Genomic DNA, 16169 nt, shown 5'->3' with positions numbered 1-16169 from the left:
GATCAGGTGGGATTTCTGCCTGAAGCTCTTCCCACACTCCAAGCACTTGTAGGGCTTCTCCCCATCAGGAAGCTTCTCAGGGACCACCAGCTCTGAGCTCTGGCTGAAGCTCTGCCCACCTTCCTGACACTGGGTGCGTCTTTCCTCCTCAGAGCATCCTGGGCTGGGTTTGCAGCCCCTCCTCCTGTGGGATCTCTGGGGCTTTTCCTCCCTGTTGGGTTCCTGCGCCGTGGAGCCACTCAAAATGGACTCTTCCATGAGGTTCTGCCGTGGGGATTTGTCTTTCCTGGTCTCCATCCTCAGCTCCTGCTCTGGGGGAGGAAGGACAAGGAGAGGATGGGATTTGCCTCCGTGCCACAGGGAAGGACAAGGAGATCCCCCCAGTGCATCCCCGGCAGGAGGGCACCGGCAGCACAGCTGTCCTGCAGCCGGGGGCCAGGCTGGGCTGGGAGATGGAGCAGGAGAGAGGGGGAAAGGGGCACTGACTTCCTCCTCACCTGCTTGGGGGTCCTGAGCCATCTTCCTCTTCCTTGCAACCTTCTCCATCTGGCAAACGTTTGGGTATGGGAAATCCTGTTTTGGGAGGAAACAAAAGGGATGAGCACATTGAGTTTTGTACTGGTTTGAAGGCAAACCAGGGGGACAGTCTAAGCCAGAATGACAATTGAATAAGAAAATTAAGATCAAAGCAATGATACAGAAACCCTGGTTTAAACTCACAGAGTCGGGATATAACCTGACACCCCGTTGGTCAGGGTGATGGTAGCAGTGTGATGAGATGGTGGCTGCAGTCCAGCTGGAGTGATCAATGTGATTCTGTCAAAGCAGTGATCCTGTAGAAGGGTCTGGTCTTCCTCTGAAGGTCCAGTGGTGATTATGGAGTTCTTGTCCTCTGGGAATCCAGTAGGCAAAGTGGTTGTGGTGTTGCAAGGGTGAGATTTTATCCAGGTAGGAATGTTTGGTTCCTCCTTCTGGGCGGAGCATCCCACAATAGGATGATGTAATTTTATCAGTGCTGCAGTGACACTCAATGGCCCATTAACAGAAGATGGCCCCTGGAGGGTGTTATCAGGGCTGAGCCATGGAAGAGATAAAGAACACTGCCCCACCTGTTGATAACAGTTTATGGAGATGGGGACTGAAAACACTTTTGGTTACATCTGACATTGTAACCTGAAACAGTGAGGCAATCCCTGCTCGGGGTGGGGGGTGAACAGCACCCCCCTTACCCAAACTGGCTCAGGTGTAAAACCCCCACCCTGGGAAGGCCACGCACACAGGGGACAATGTCACACTTGCCCCGCTTCAGGGGAGACCTCTGTCCCTGTCACTCCCTTGCTCTCTCCCCTTTTCTCTTCCTTTCCATCTCTGTCTACCTCACATTTACCTGTCAATAAAATTCACTTTGGATTTGGTGTTGTTAGCACCTTAATTGGGGCAGGGGCATCTCTCTAACAATTTTATTAACCAAACTGCAATATTACTTTGCACAGTGAGTTCAGGGCACTGTTGGCTGACCCCAAGTGTCTTTGACAACAGCCTGGTTCCCTCCTCTGCAGAGGTTCTGCTTCTTTCCGAAGGAACTCTTGGAAACTTGGATGCAGCTTCCTCTGAGCGACTTTTGGGAGAACGTATGAGGAAAGTGGAAGTTGTGGGTGGCCAGGGTAAAGAAAATATTTTGTTTTCCTGCTTTGAAAAGTCTGTTAAAATCACTGGAGGAAAGGGAAAAAATGATACCAATGAGACTGACAAGGATCATTCACCCCAAAGTGAGGAACACAAGGCTACTAAAGTCCTACAAGAAGCCCAGCTCAAGTTATTCCCAAATAACTCCTGAATTCACAAGACTGGGGGGAGAATCATTATTTTCTTCATCCCTGTCACCTTTGTGACAGCTACACAGACCGTTCCCTTCCTTTTAATAATCTGTATTGGGACAAATTTCAATGTTTTGTTTTTTGGAACCTGCCAGCATCTGAGCTGGAGCTGAGTTGGAACTGATGAAATTTGGAATTACCACAGAATTGCTTCTGTTGTTGGTCTATTAATGTTTGGGATTTGTTTGTGTTTCCATCAGAAGTGACTTGTGGGAAGAGCAAAACTTCCTCAAGGCATTTTATAGAGGGTTAAATTTGATTTCTGCTGAATTTGTTTTGTCCAGTGCTCAGGGGATGCTCAAGGGGTCTTGGGTTTTGGTTTGGCTCTAATTTACTTCTGATTTGTCTTTATCACTTAAAAACACCTGAAAAATTACTAAAAAGAGTATTGACCAGAGATGTCAGAAGTCCCACCATTTTAGAAGTATTTGAGGTGGAATTTACAGTTTGGGAACATATTCTGGAGGATTTGTGGGTTCTTGGGGGATATCTGGGAGTATTCTCCATATTTTTGCGCTCTAAAAGCCAAGGTGGATTTGTCTGTCACCCCAAAATGACTCAAGCCCACCTCAAAATGGCTGGTTCCCACCTCACTCCCATGCCAAAATTGCTCAATTCCTCAGCCTCCAGGATGAGATGGGGTTGGAAGGAGATTGGGAGAAGAGAGATCCAAATTTGAGGGTGTGGGATCAGGATTGTGTGGGGCCGGGTGGGTGTGATTTATTTTGATAATAAGTAAAACTATCAGAATTACTGATTTCTGTCCCATTCATTTTCCATCAGTTCTGGTTTGCTTTTCAGAGTGCAGCCTTCTCAGCTGATTGTGTTTGTGACCTCCTGTCCCAGACTGAAAAGCAAGATGTGTTCTATTTGCCATCTGCATGGCAGTTGTCCTGTGTTAAGTGGGCAGTTTTTCCTTATCTCTTCCACAATCAATCCTCTTTCAGAGGAGACATCTGCTGATAATGGGCTATTGAATGTCACTGCATGACTGATAAGAACTGTAACACCCCATTGTGAGATGTTCAGCCCAGAGGGAGGAGCCAAGCATTCCTACCTGCATCTAGTCTTGAGATTCTGGCCCACCAACACAGCTTTTTCTGGGCTGGATTTCTCAGAGGAACAGCTGCCTCTTCCTCTTCAGAAGAAGACACCCATTCCTACAGGATCACTTCTCCAACAGAACCACACCTGACACTCCTGGAGGACCGCACCCACAGTTCCCATTGGACTCCAGCCAACACCCTGTCCAACAGGGAGTCATATTGTATTCTCACTCTGTCAGTGTTGTTTTAGTTTACTGCATTGTTTATTTTATAGTTCTATTTTCTTCCCTAATAAAAAACTGTTATTCCTGCTCCCATATTTTTTACCTGACAGGCCCCCTTAATTTCCAACTTATAGCAAATTCAGAAAGAGTCTACATTTTTCCATTTCAGGGGAGGCTCCTGCCTTCCTTAGAAGACACCTGTCTTTCCAAACTAAAACACCTCCTTTCTCTCCTGCCTTCCTTTGCCTGCTCTGTTTCTCTCTCAGTGTCTCCTTTGACCCAGGGCAGCTCCCACCAAAGACCCTGCTCTGATTTCATTCCCAATCCATGAGCTACGACAACCATGGGTGAAGTTAGGAAGGCTGGCAGTGAAATGTCACTGTAGGATCCTGCTCTACTTGGCTTTTGGCTCTTTCATAAGAGCTTTGACTTCAAGGGCAGGAACATCTTTTCCAGGCTGGGAACGGGAATTCCAGACCCTGGGAGTGTGTGCCATGGATCCCAGAGGGGCATTCCTGAGGCTTTCAGGGTGCTGCTCCTGCCGTGCCTCCCAAGGAGCTGTGCAGGGCAGGGGACAAGGTGCAGCAGCTGTGTTGGTGCTGCAGTCCCACAACAGCCACTGGTTCCAGGAGTTTCCACACTGCCAGCAGTGGTTCCTGGGTTCCATGATGCCCTGCTGTGTCCCCATGGATATTTGGTGTCATGAAGTTCTTCAGTGTCACAATTACTTACCTCGCTCCATGAGCTTCTGCAGTATCCAAATGGTCTCCTTGGATGGGCAGTGTCACCATGGAACATTGGCTCCTTGCAGCCCTGCTGGGTCACCATGGACTCCTTGGTTCCATGAGGTTCTGGGGGTGTCTCCATGGTCTCCTTGGATCCACAGTGTCACAATGGACAACTGAATCCACGTGGCCCTGTTGTGTCACCATGGCCCCTTGGTTCCATGGGACCCCAGGGTCACAATTGACTCCTTGCTTCCACGTCACCCCCTCAGTGCCAAAATGGCCCCTTTGTTCCATGGGGAACACAAAAGATTTATAGAAACATTGAGGAAATCCTGCATAACACAGCTGGGAACATCTGTTTGCATTCCAAAGAGAGGTTAAAGGTGAGGCTGGTACCAGCAGCTTCCATCTGCAACAGAGATCCAGGGAAGGGACAGGGACAGAGAATTCAGCTGGGAGACTCAGAGAATTCTGCTTCCAGAGATCATTTCTGGTCACACTGTCCCTTGCAGAAAGATGACACCATTCCAGGCAGCCTGTACTGAGCAGGTGGCTCCTGAGTGGGGTTTGTTGTTTAGGAAACCTGCTCAGGCTTTTCCATTCTTTCTTTTCCAACAGGAAAACTTCTCCTGGGCCTGTGTGCAGGCAGAGCCCTGAGGGGAGCAGGTAGGACACGGTGCAATGGGCTGGGACGTGGAGCTGCAGAGCTCAGGGACAAGGTTCTGCTGCAGGGCACAGGGATGTCAGTGCCAGGTGGGCGATGTCAGACATGGTGAGGCTGGGGGTGAGGAGCAGCTTGTCCAAACAGGGTCAGCCCTCAGGAGGCTCATTCTTCTACATGCCCAGACCTCCTAAGGAGACAGTGAGCATCAAGGTCACCAGGGGAATGCTTCTATCAGCTCTTCTCTGAACTGGAAACTAAGAATACTCACTTGATTAAAGAAAAAAATTCAGGAGGTGCACTTGGAAATATTCCTCCTTACAAGGACTCCAAACTGACTCCAATCAGCTTCACAAGCCCTGGAGATTTGCAGACAATTGAATGAAGACAAAGCAGCCCTGAAGGATTCCTGCATTTTGATGATCCCCATGGTGGATTTGGGGCAGAGTCCAGAACCCTCAGGCACTGAGAGAAGGCTGAATAAGCTGCTCAAGGAGTCAGGAGCAAAACTCCAAGTTTCTTGGAGCATCACTGGGCCCCACTGAGAGCAGGGACTGCCAAAAGCTCCCCAGGGACTGGTGAGAGCAGATCCTTGAGACCAGGATTGCAGGGCTCTGAGCAGGGAACTGCAATGCTGAGCAAGGCCTGGGCTGGCTGGGGGAAGCAGAAAGGCCAAGCCCTGAGCCCAGCCTGGCACAGCAGGGCCTGTCCCTCACGGGTGGCTCGGGGTTGTTTGTGGGGCAGGGGGATGTGAGGGGCAGCAAGGACAAATGCCACAAACCTGTGTGACCCTGCAGATCCTCATGGAACCAAGGGGCCATTGTGACACTGTGGGAAGTTGTGGAACCAAGGGGATCATTGTGGCACTGTTGGGCCCATGGAACCAAGGGGCCAGGGTGACACTGTGGAGCCTCATGGAAACAAGAGGCCATTGTGAGCCTGCAGGGCTGGAACACCCAAACACTGAAATGCTGGGGGTCAACAAAGGTTCTTTTACTTGAGTTTGGTGCACAGAAGATACACCAACCAGATATTCTCAGCATGGATAGATGCAAAGAATATTCTTGGTAAGAAGAGACCCACAAGGATCATCAAGCCAAATTCTTTAGTGAATGGCCCACACAGGGACTGAACCTACAGCCTCAGTGATACCAGCACCATGCTCTAACCAATGGAGCTAAGAGGTCAAAATGACACAAAATTTTACTGACAAAATACAGACAATCAAGGAACTTTAGCAAAGGCTTTAATACAACACCAACTTCAACATAAATTTGTTATCTTAGCATTAACTTCAGTAACTTAATCAATATAACCTAAAAATCTTTAACCCTTTATATGTTAATTTTTCTGAAAATGTTCCCGGTATGTAGGATTAGAAAGAGGAGAAATAGAGAACAACAGAAAGGCAGCTGATCTATAGAAAGACACGCACACAGGCACCAACTGCTCAGGTTCCAGTGTTGCCAACAGAGGAACCCCAGGAGAAGGCAGGATCCAGACCATGGGCTGGCCTCGTGCTCCGGCTTTTAACCCCCTGGGCCTCCATGGGCCCGCCCCTGGGGTGGGACTGCCAGGTGATTGCCCAATCAGAGTCAGGGTAGGCACCAGCTGCTGGTGTGTGATTGGTTGACAGCTCAGCCAATCAGCACCGCCCCTGCTGTGTGATTGACAGCTCTGCCAGGCCAGGCTGGGGGCGGGGCTCTGTCCCACCACAAACCAAGGCCGGACCCGCCCCCGGCCCCACACGGGCATTCCGAGCATCCCAAGGTGTCTCGGGACATGGATCTCATCCAGCCTCTGATAGCGACCACAGTGACACTGCAGAACCTCGTGGAACCAAGGGGCCATGGTGACACTGTGCTGCCTCATGGAATCAAGGACACCATTGAGAACTCAGTGACCCCAAAGAACCAAGGGTCCATGGTGACCTTGTGCAGCCGCAGTGTCACAGAGGAGCCGTTGTGACACAGCGAGGGCACACGGAGCCGAGGGGCCATTGTGACACATCAGGGCTTTGTGGAACCACAAAGCCATTGTGACATTGCAAGGGCTCATGGAAGCAAGGAGAACTAAGTGACGCTGTGGACCCCCATGAAACCCAGGGAACATGGAACAGGTCTGGCTGCCTTGGCCACCCAGGGACCACCTCTAATCTACCTTTCAAACACTGGGACCATGTGGTTTTCTTTCTTATGGGAAAAAACATCCATCTCAACTAGGCACCCATGGCAAAAATTTGGCATCTGTCTCCAGAATTCCCTATATCCAAAGATAGCTCCCAGACAAAAGCTGCCTGGACTAACAAGTCTGGCTGGCATTGGCTTCCTGAGGGTTGGCACTCATCTGCCTCTGAAACACTGGGGCTCTGTGCTCTCCTTCTTAGAAAAAAGAACTTATCTTCCCGTCAAGGTGCTCATGGCCAAAATTGTGATTCCAAGCCCAAAATGCCCTATGTCCAAGGACGACCCCTAGACAAAAGGTGCAGGGACAGACGGGTCTGGCTGGCTTGGCTTAAGTGTGGCCACCTCTCATCTTCCTCCAGAACACTTGGACTTTCCCCATTTTTTCCTATAGGAAAAAAGCATGTATCCTGACCAGGCAATCATGTCCAAAACTGGGATTCCACCTCCAAAGATCTGTACAGACAAGGATTGCTCTCAAGTGAAAGCAGCCAGGACAGACAGATCTGGCTGCCCTTGGCCTCTTGGAGGTTGCCTCTCACCTGCCTCGAAACACTTGGGCTGAGTGTTTCCTTCCTATGGAAAAGAACTGTCCTTCTTATCTATGCTAGAATGGCTGAAATTGGGATTCCACCTTCAAAATTCCTTATATCCAAGGGTTTCTTTCAGACAAAAGCTACCAGAACAAAGAGGTCTGGCTGCCTTAGGCCTCTGGTGGCCGTCTTTCACCTCCCCCTCATACAGCGGTGTTCTGTGCTTTTCTTCCTATGGAAAAAAATTCTGCTTCTCCTCCAGATGTCCACAATTGAAATTGGGATTCCACCTCCCAAATTCCCTATATTCAAGGGTTGTTCCCAGCCAAAATTTGCCACTACCATCAACTCTGGCCGGCCTTGGCCTCTGGTTGCTATCCCTGCCACACTTGGGCTCTGTTCTTTCCTTCCCATGGAGATCACTGTGACACTGTGGCACCTCATGGAACCAAGGGGATCATTGTGGCACCACTGGAGCCCATGGAACCAAGGGACCATGGTGACACCGTGGGGCTTCATGGACCCAGAGACCATTATGACTCTGTGGGGCCTGATGGAACCATGGAGACCATTCTGACCCTTCAGGGCCTGGTGTCACCAAGGGGGCATTGTGACACCTCAGGGCCTCCTGGAAGCCAGGGACCATTGGGACACTGTGGGGCCCCATGGAACCGAGGGAACATGGACCAGGTCTGGCTGGCTTGGCCTGCCAGGGGCCACCTGACAGGTCTGGCTGATGTTGGAATGTCAAGGGCTGCTTCTCATCAGCTCCTGGAGCACTGGGGCTCTGGGATTTCCTTTGTATCTAAAAGAACTGTCCCTCTTTTCAGACACTCATTGCCAGAATTGGTACTCTCCCTAAAAACTTTCCTGTATGCAAGGGTATCTCCCTGAAAAACCTACCAGCTCTGGGTGGCATTTGCCTCTGGTGGTCACCTCTTGTCTGCCCCTGAAACACTGGGGCTATGTTCCTCCATTCCTATGGAAAAAACAGACCTCCTTCTCCAGGGCCCATGGCCAAAATTAGATGGTAACCTCCCAAACTACTATATCCAAGGACTTCTCCCAGACAAAAGTAGCCAGGAGAGACAGGTCAGGCTGGTCCTGTCCTCTGGTAATTTTCTTAGACCATGAGCTGAAATTTTTCATTTGAAAACACCTTGGAGAGGGCCCAGACAACTCCCAAGGTGGAATTTTGAGGCCTCAGGCACAGGACCACTACATATGGACAAAGGAGCTCTGTGCTCTGTGCTGCTGTGGTGGTTTTGCATCACAGAAGTGATGTCCTGAGAGAAGCTGCTAGCAGTTTCCTCTGTGTCTGACAAAAACCAATCAGTAATTAGCTCTGAGAGCTGACAGTCTGTTAAAGCACTAAGGAAGCTGCAGACGCCTCTGTGCAGACACAAGTTAGAGATGAGAAAGCCTGGCTGGGTCTCTCTCCCTTCTGGCCCCACAGAGGTGCCGAGGCCGGCCCAGCCCCGTCTCGGCCGTGGGGCCGGGCGGCTCCTGCCGTGGGGCCGGGCCCCTTCCCAGGGAGCCGCCAGGCGCCATCGGCTGCCGGGCAGGGCAGGGGAGGCCGCGGGGCCGAGGCCGGGCCGTGGCTGCGGGTGCTGACATCTGGCCCTGCCGAGCCCTGCCCCGCCGCCAGCCCGGGCCCGGCCAGGATCCGCCGGGCCCCAGGAGCAGCCCCGGGCCGGGCCGGCTCGGCCAAGGCTCTGCCGCCCTTGGGCTTCGCCCGCAGCCGGCGGGCAGGGCAGGAGAAGCCATCGGCCCCGGCCGTGCTGCTGCTGGGCTCTGGCCTGGCTGCTGAGATCCTGGCCCTGCCCCAGCGCGGCCCAGCCTGACACAGCCCCAGCGCAGCCGCTGCAGAAACCTCCATGGCAAAACAGCTCCAGCCGCAAGCACCGAGCCTGGCCGGGCTCACGGAACCATCTGCAGCCCCGGGAGATATTGACTCTGCCAGTGCTGCCATCCTCCCTCCAGTGAGAGAAAAGGACACAGGGCAGGCACACAGAGGAGCAACATGAACACACCGAGGGCAGGGAAGGGGAAGTTGAGTCCCAGATGGGAGGGATGAGGAGATGCCTTGATCTTGGGGCTGGAATCCTCTGCCAAAGCTGTGGAGAAGGATGTCATTGATATATCAGACCCTCTTTTTGCCTATAAGGCATTGAAAACATGGAGAGATGACGTGTTTCAGCAAAGGCCTCCATGCTAAAGTAAGCAAATGTTGAAGTAGCTGTGATCCCATGAGAGGTTTGATCAGAGAAAGGGAGAACAGTGATGAGACCCTGTGCCTTCAGGGAGAGAAGAAGACCTCTGTTCCCAAAGATGAAGATGATTTCAGAAAGAGATGAATAGAACCTTTCCTCTTAAACAGCTCATCTTGAGACTAATATCCCATAACTTGGCATGGCCCATAAGCACATCTGTGGGAAAAGATGGGAGGGAGTTCATGACTGCAGATTTCTCCAGGAAGCTGCTATTTGTGGAAATGAAAAGCCATGAGATAACTGTTTTCTTGTGGAGAAGTCTCCATAACATTAACAAGAGGAACTTCTCTGCCTAAGTGCAGTGAAGAAAGACTATTCTAGAGGTGGTAAACTGACTGAAAATTTTGGGTTTTGTTTCTTTACATTGTCAGGTTGTATGGATAGAGGAAGTGCTCTGAAAGTTTTGATCTGATTCTTATTACTCTTTCTTTAGTTATTGTTAATACAATTTTACTTATACCCTTTTAAAATTTTGAGCCTACTTTGCCTTTCTCCTAATCCTATCTCACAGCAGGAAATGAGTAAGTATATTCTAGTGAGTGCACTGGTAATTAGCCAACACTGAACCCACCACACTAATTGAAGCATTGGCCGAGAAATCTCAAAATGGTGAACCAAAACCACTACAGAAACTTCCTGACAAACTGCACGAGAGCAGAGAGAAATTGAGGCAGACCCATGGTTTGTCAGGACTTGCTTGATCCTAATGAGCCCCATGGTGCATTTGGAGATGAGCCCTGGAACCTCAGGGCCTGACAGGAGATTTCACAAACCTTTCCTGGAGTCAAAGTCAGAGGAAAACCCCAAAGTCGTTGGAGTCTAAAGCATTAATGGGAACCACAAAGGTCCATCTATACCACAGGCTCTTAATGGACTCCTTGGAAGAGAGAATTGCGGGCACAAAAACCTCTCAGAGACTCAAAATGGCACAAAGAGCTCTCAATGTGGAAAGGAAAATCCAAAGTACCATACAAAAGTTAAGAATTTCAAGTATTCATGAGCTCCACTGAGTGTCAGTATAAAGTTCTCAAGGGACTCATTAAAGCAGATAATTGGGGCCATGATTGCACAAACCTCTCACAGAGTCTGTAGCAAAAGGGAAACACCAAGTACCTTCAAATAACTGAAGTATCTTGAACTATTAATGGGCCTCACTGAGTGTTGTTGCTGACAAAGCCTCTCCAGGGACTAATTACAGCAAAATATTGGAGGCCAGGATTGCGGAAACCTCTCAGAGACTCCAAGGCAAAAGCAAAAGCCAAAGTCCTTTGAAAAAGACTTTGCAGTCCCTGGGAGCATGAAGGAGCCCCCAGGGCCATTCCTGACCAAGGCTCCCCAGGGACTCCTTCCAGCAGATCCTTGAGGCCACTGGGATGTGGGCTAGGGGGGGATGCTGAGGGCAGGACAAGGGGGTGACAGTGCCCAGCCTGGCTGGGGCTGTGCCAGGAGGCCCCAGGGCCTCAGGAGAAGGTGTCTCCTCACAGCCCTTGGTGGCACAGAGCCTGCTGTGCCCCAGGGCACCAAGACTTGGCTTCTCTTTGTCCCCACCTGCCATCAGTGCCTCCAGTTCTCTGCTCTGCCTGGGGCCTGGGAACACTTTCTCAGTCGTGTCCCTCAGTGGGACCCATTAAAAGTCCAAGAAACTTTGGAGTTGGATTGTGACTTGGAGTTCTGGAGAGGTTTCTGCAGCTGCCTCTCAGGGCCTGATGTTCAGGGCCTGAGCACAAAGCCCCAGAGGGTCATTAAAGTCCTTGTGCTGTGTCTGTGCTGCTGAGCTGGGCCAGGCTCCTGGCACAGAGGGAGATCCTGGTAACCAAGCAGAGCTTCAAAAGCACATTTCTCTTGCTGAGCAGCTCTTCTCCCAGCCCAGCAGGGCTGGGGCACTGCCTGCAGCCAGCCTGGGCACAGCACAGAGGCACAGAGAGCTTCAATCAGTCAGGGCTGAGAAGTGCCTGGGGCAGAATCACTGCCAGCCCTTGGCACAGGAACCTCTGGCTGCAGGACAATGCAGCTGCAGCTCCTGCAGTGATCTCCTAAAGCTGGAACATGCCAATGCCCACAGACCCTGTGAGTACAACTCTGAGTATTTCTGGTGCAGGGCAGGTGAAATGCTCATGAAGCTCTGACATGCTGATGGCATCTGATCAGTCATAGAATATTCCCAAGACAAGGATTTTGATAAATATGAGGAAATTTCAAAAGACTTTTTATTCTGTTTTCTACTATTGGAGAATGGCAGGTAGCGGGGCTAAATATTAAAGGTAATTAGGAATTTTGAGAAGTTCCTGGGACAGCTGAACTGTTACTTTGTTCACAGGAGATCCCTAATGTGCTTGCAGCCACTGTGCCCATGGACAGCAGCAGCATCACTTTTGCTGGAGCCATCAGGCTATCTGAGCTGTCCTTTCTCCAAGCTGCAAACAGAGCCTGCCCCCAGACCGTGCCCTGCAAACAGGCAGGGTTCTGTCAAGGAGAGTGCACAGAGATTTGGGGTCTAGGAGCGCCTTCACAGGGAAACAACTGCAGGAGGAAAATCTCCAGGAAGCAGAGAGAAGATCAGGGGAGGTGAGAAAACAAAGCCCAGAAATGCTAAGGCAGGGAGTGTTTAGAGATGTCCAGAGGATCCCCTCCAGTGCAGCCCCTCCCTCTGCACAAGCCCCCTCCCTCCTGTGCCCCAACCAAGCCTCTGCCCTCAGGGCCGGGTCTCCAAGGCGTGCAGCCCCTCCTGTGCAGGCAGAGCTGCAGCAGAGCCGTGGGGCAGCTCTGCAGCCCCGGGCCCAGTTCCCTCTGCAGAGCACAGGGCTGGGAGCAGCTGCCCGGCACTGGGGGCTCTGGCAGGGGGCACAGCTGGCTCAGGGTGACACAGCTGTCCCCAGTGCCCGGCTCTGGGCAGTGCTGGCAGTGCAGCCAGGGAAGGAGCTGCATCTCCCTTCATCCAGTGCCATCAGAAGGACACTTGGAAGTGTCCCTGAGATTTCAGTCCAAGCTGGGAGCTTCAATCCAGGGTGCAAACCTGTCCTAGAGCATCTCTGAGTTATAAGATTGATGGGGAAAGGAAGAACTGTTGTGACCCTGAAAATGCTGCTGGATTGGTGAAATGAGCAATGTGAGCCCTTGGCTACAAATATGGAGCTGGGCTATGGTGGATCCATCTGCTCTCAGCTGTACCTGGAGGTTTTTAGGGAAAACGTGGGAAGCTGATCATCCTCCCCTGGAGAAAGGTTAAAGCCCAGAGAAATCCTGAACAGGTCAGAATGACAGAGCATCTCCCCTCACTCTCCGCTCATCACTTTGCCTCACAAACCTTGCTCTGTTCTCCCTGAGTGCAGCAGAAATGCTGAGGGTTTCTCATATCCAAGAATACCAGGACAGATATAGGGGAGCTTATAAAGAAAACCCCAGAACTCTTAAACACAAAAGTGTGTTTGTGTGTGTCACAGAGGAGTGTGTATGGGAAATGGCTTTGATTTTGGGTACAGGTATCTTCTCTAACTCTTCACTGCCATTCGCAATGAACAGGTGCCCATGTGCAGCCACAGCAAATGTCCAACAGCAGCTCCATCAGCCACTTCCTCCTGCTGGCACTGGCAGACACGCGGCAGCTGCAGCTCCTGCACTTCTGCCTCTTCCTGGGCATCTCCCTGGCTGCCCTCCTGGGCAACGGCCTCATCATCAGCGCCGTAGCCTGCAGCCACCACCTGCACACGCCCATGTTCTTCTTCCTGCTCAACCTGGCCCTCAGCGACCTGGGCTCCATCTGCACCACTGTCCCCAAAGCCATGCACAATTCCCTCTGGGACACCAGCACCATCTCCCACATGGGATGTGCTGCACAGCTCTTCTTCTTCATGTTCTTCATCTCAGCAGAGTTCTACCTCCTGACCATCATGTGCTATGACCGCTACATGTCCATCTGCAAACCCCTGCACTACGGGACCCTCCTGGGCAGCAGAGCTTGTGCCCACATGGCAGCAGCTGCCTGGACCAGTGCCTTTCTCAATGCTCTGCTGCACACAGCCAATACATTTTCCCTGCCCCTGTGCCAGGGCAATGCCCTGGGCCAGTTCTTCTGTGAAATCCCACAGATCCTCAAGCTCTCCTGCTCCAAATCTCACATCAGGGAACTTGGGCTCATTGCTGTTAGTGCCTGTGTAGGACTTGGTTGTTTTGTGTTCATTGTTTTCTCCTATGTGCAGATCTTCAGGGCTGTGCTGAGAATCCCCTCTGAGCAGGGACGGCACAAAGCCTTTTCCACCTGCCTCCCTCACCTGGCCGTGGTCTCTCTGTTCCTCAGCACATCCATATTTGCTCATCTGAAGCCCACCTCCATGTCCTCCCCATCCCTGGATCTGGCCCTGTCAGTTTTGTACTCGGTGGTGCCTCCAGCCCTGAACCCCCTCATCTACAGCCTGAGGAACCAGGAACTCAAGGCTGCAGTGTGGACACTGATGACTGGATGCTTTCAGGAACATTAAACTCCAGGCAAAATTCTGAAAATATTTGTAATAAAGTTGTCTTTAACAATTCTTTTTGGTTTCATTTTGCAGGTTCTTATTCTTTGTTTTACTTTTTTTCATATTGTCCACAATAAATGAATTTTTCTTTTGCCATTTCTCATTTTGTTTCTCTCCACGTTCCCTGTGGCAACAGACTGTGTCAATGATGGGCTGCAGTCTCGGTGCCTTTAAAGGAACTAAAGGATGTCCCAGCACAGTTTTTCTGCAGAGATGCCCTTTTGTTGCCTTCTCTGAAGCTGCAGCAGCAATGTCTGTGTGCAGAGCTGGGGCAGATCAGGGCTGGCACAGCAGCTGTGCCCAGGAGCAGCAGCACTTGGTGCTGCCAGTGCTGCTCCCGTGGCCCTGCCCCGCTGCCCTGGTGGCCCTGGTGTTGCTGCAGGGCCTGAGTGCTCTCGGGGCCGGGCACAGTCCTGGGGGTGGCAGTGCCGGGGCTGCAGCAGGGACAGGCCATGGGCACTGCTGGGGCAGCGCTGACGCCTCAGGCCAGGGCCTGGGGGCTCCAGGCTCCTTGCCCAGGCTCTCTCAAGAACACGGCCAGGCCAATGCTCAGCACAGAAAACCCTCGTGAGCAGCCCCAGGCTGGCCGTGGGCAGGCTGGGGGCAAACAGCACGGCTGGTGCTCTGCAAGGGCCCTGGGGGAGACGGGAGGGAGCAGCAGAGCAGGGGCTGATCCATCCCCAGTGCACTGCACAGCCCAGGGCAGCGTCCCAGAGCATCCTCATGGAGCTGCCAACAACATCCCCCCTCTGCAGCCCTGGCCTCTCCCCCAGCTCACAGAGGTGCCACAGGCACAGACACGGCAGTACTGGCTCAGCAGCCCCTGTTTGCATTGCACACAGCAGGCGGGAGCACCCCCATGCTGGTGCTGTGGGGACATGAACCTGAGGCAGCACAAATGCCATCAGCCCCTGGGGCCAGGAAGGGCTGGGGGATGCCAGGGAAACCACTCAGCTTTGTCCTGGCCTCTGCACTCAGCCAGAAAGCTTGTTCCCATCAGCTGGGAGTTTCCTGTCCCACTGCAGACGCTGCTGCTCAGAGCCAGGGCTGCCTGGCAGCCACCCCCAAACTGCCCTGAGCATTTCCTTGGCTTCACCTTTGCTTTCTTTACTCTTCCTGCTACAAATTTCTTCCTCTTGCCCACCCCTGTTCCCTCCCCTGCACACAGCCCATCCCTGTTTGCCCTTTCCTCTCTGGCCCCTCTCCCCATTGCAGTTCCTGACTTGGCACCATGGGAACATCCCTTGGGGAGCAGGATCATCCCACAACTGCTGCAGGAATTGTCTGCAGGCTCCTGCAGTGCCTGGTGCTGCTCCCATGCCAGAGGCACCCCAGGCCAGGGGGGCACATCTGGGCTGCTGTGTCTGGCTGTGGGGCTCCTGTTCTGGGCAGTGAGGAGGAGCTGCAGAGGCTCTGCAGGACTGACAGGATGGGCTTTGGGGCTGTGAGGAGAAGCTGAGGGACCTGGGCTGCTGGAGCTTCTGAAGAGGAGGCCCAGGGCTCCTCCTGGAACTTGCCCAAGGGTGGTTTCAGAGAATCCCAGAATCAGCAAGGTTGGAAAAGTCCTTGGAAATCATCAAGTCCAATCTATGCCCTGACACTGCTGTGTCTCCCCTGAGCCTCTTCCAGGATCAAGAAACCCAGCTCACTCAGATGATCCTCACAGGACTTGTGCTCCAGACCCCTCACCAGCCTCGTTGCCCTTCTCTGGACATGCTCCAGCCCCTCCATGTCCTTCCGAAATTGGAGGGCCCAGAACTGGACACAGCACTTAAGGTGCTGCCCAGCCAGTGCCAAGCACAGGGGAAGAATCACTGCCCTGCACTTTCTTGGCCACCTGGGCACACTGCTGGCTCATGTCCAGCCTGCTGTCCATCAGTCCCTGCAGGTCCCTTTCTGCCTGGCTGCTGTCCAGCCCCTCTGTCCCCAGCCTGTAGCACTGCAGGGGTTGTTGTGGCCAAAGTGCAAGACCCGGCACTTGGACTTGTTAAACCTCACCTTGTTGGATTTGGGCCCTGGATCCAGCCTGTCCAGGGCCCTGTGCAGAGCCCTCCTACCCTCCAGCAGATCCACATTCCCAGCCAGCTTGGTGTCATCCATGGTTCCATGAGGCCCCAGAGTGTCCCAATT

The 16169-nt window shown here is 52.4% G+C and overlaps 2 protein-coding genes across 2 annotated transcripts in view; both read left to right on the top strand.

Annotated features, from left to right (window-relative positions):
• Positions 1-16169, top strand: part of LOC144248803 (uncharacterized) — a 1234558-nt gene that overhangs the window by 707469 nt on the left and 510920 nt on the right.
• Positions 13068-14000, top strand: LOC144248170 (olfactory receptor 14A16-like). The gene has a single exon (XM_077789917.2). The coding sequence runs from the start codon at positions 13068-13070 to the stop codon at positions 13998-14000; it is 933 nt and encodes a 310-aa protein (XP_077646043.2).

Source organism: Lonchura striata, chromosome 36 (assembly GCF_050655825.1).
Source record: "Lonchura striata isolate lonStrDom1 chromosome 36, ASM5065582v1, whole genome shotgun sequence".
Taxonomy (NCBI): domain Eukaryota; kingdom Metazoa; phylum Chordata; class Aves; order Passeriformes; family Estrildidae; genus Lonchura; species Lonchura striata.
The sequence above is the reverse complement of the archived record's forward strand: the minus strand, read 5'-3'. Positions and strand labels throughout refer to the sequence as shown.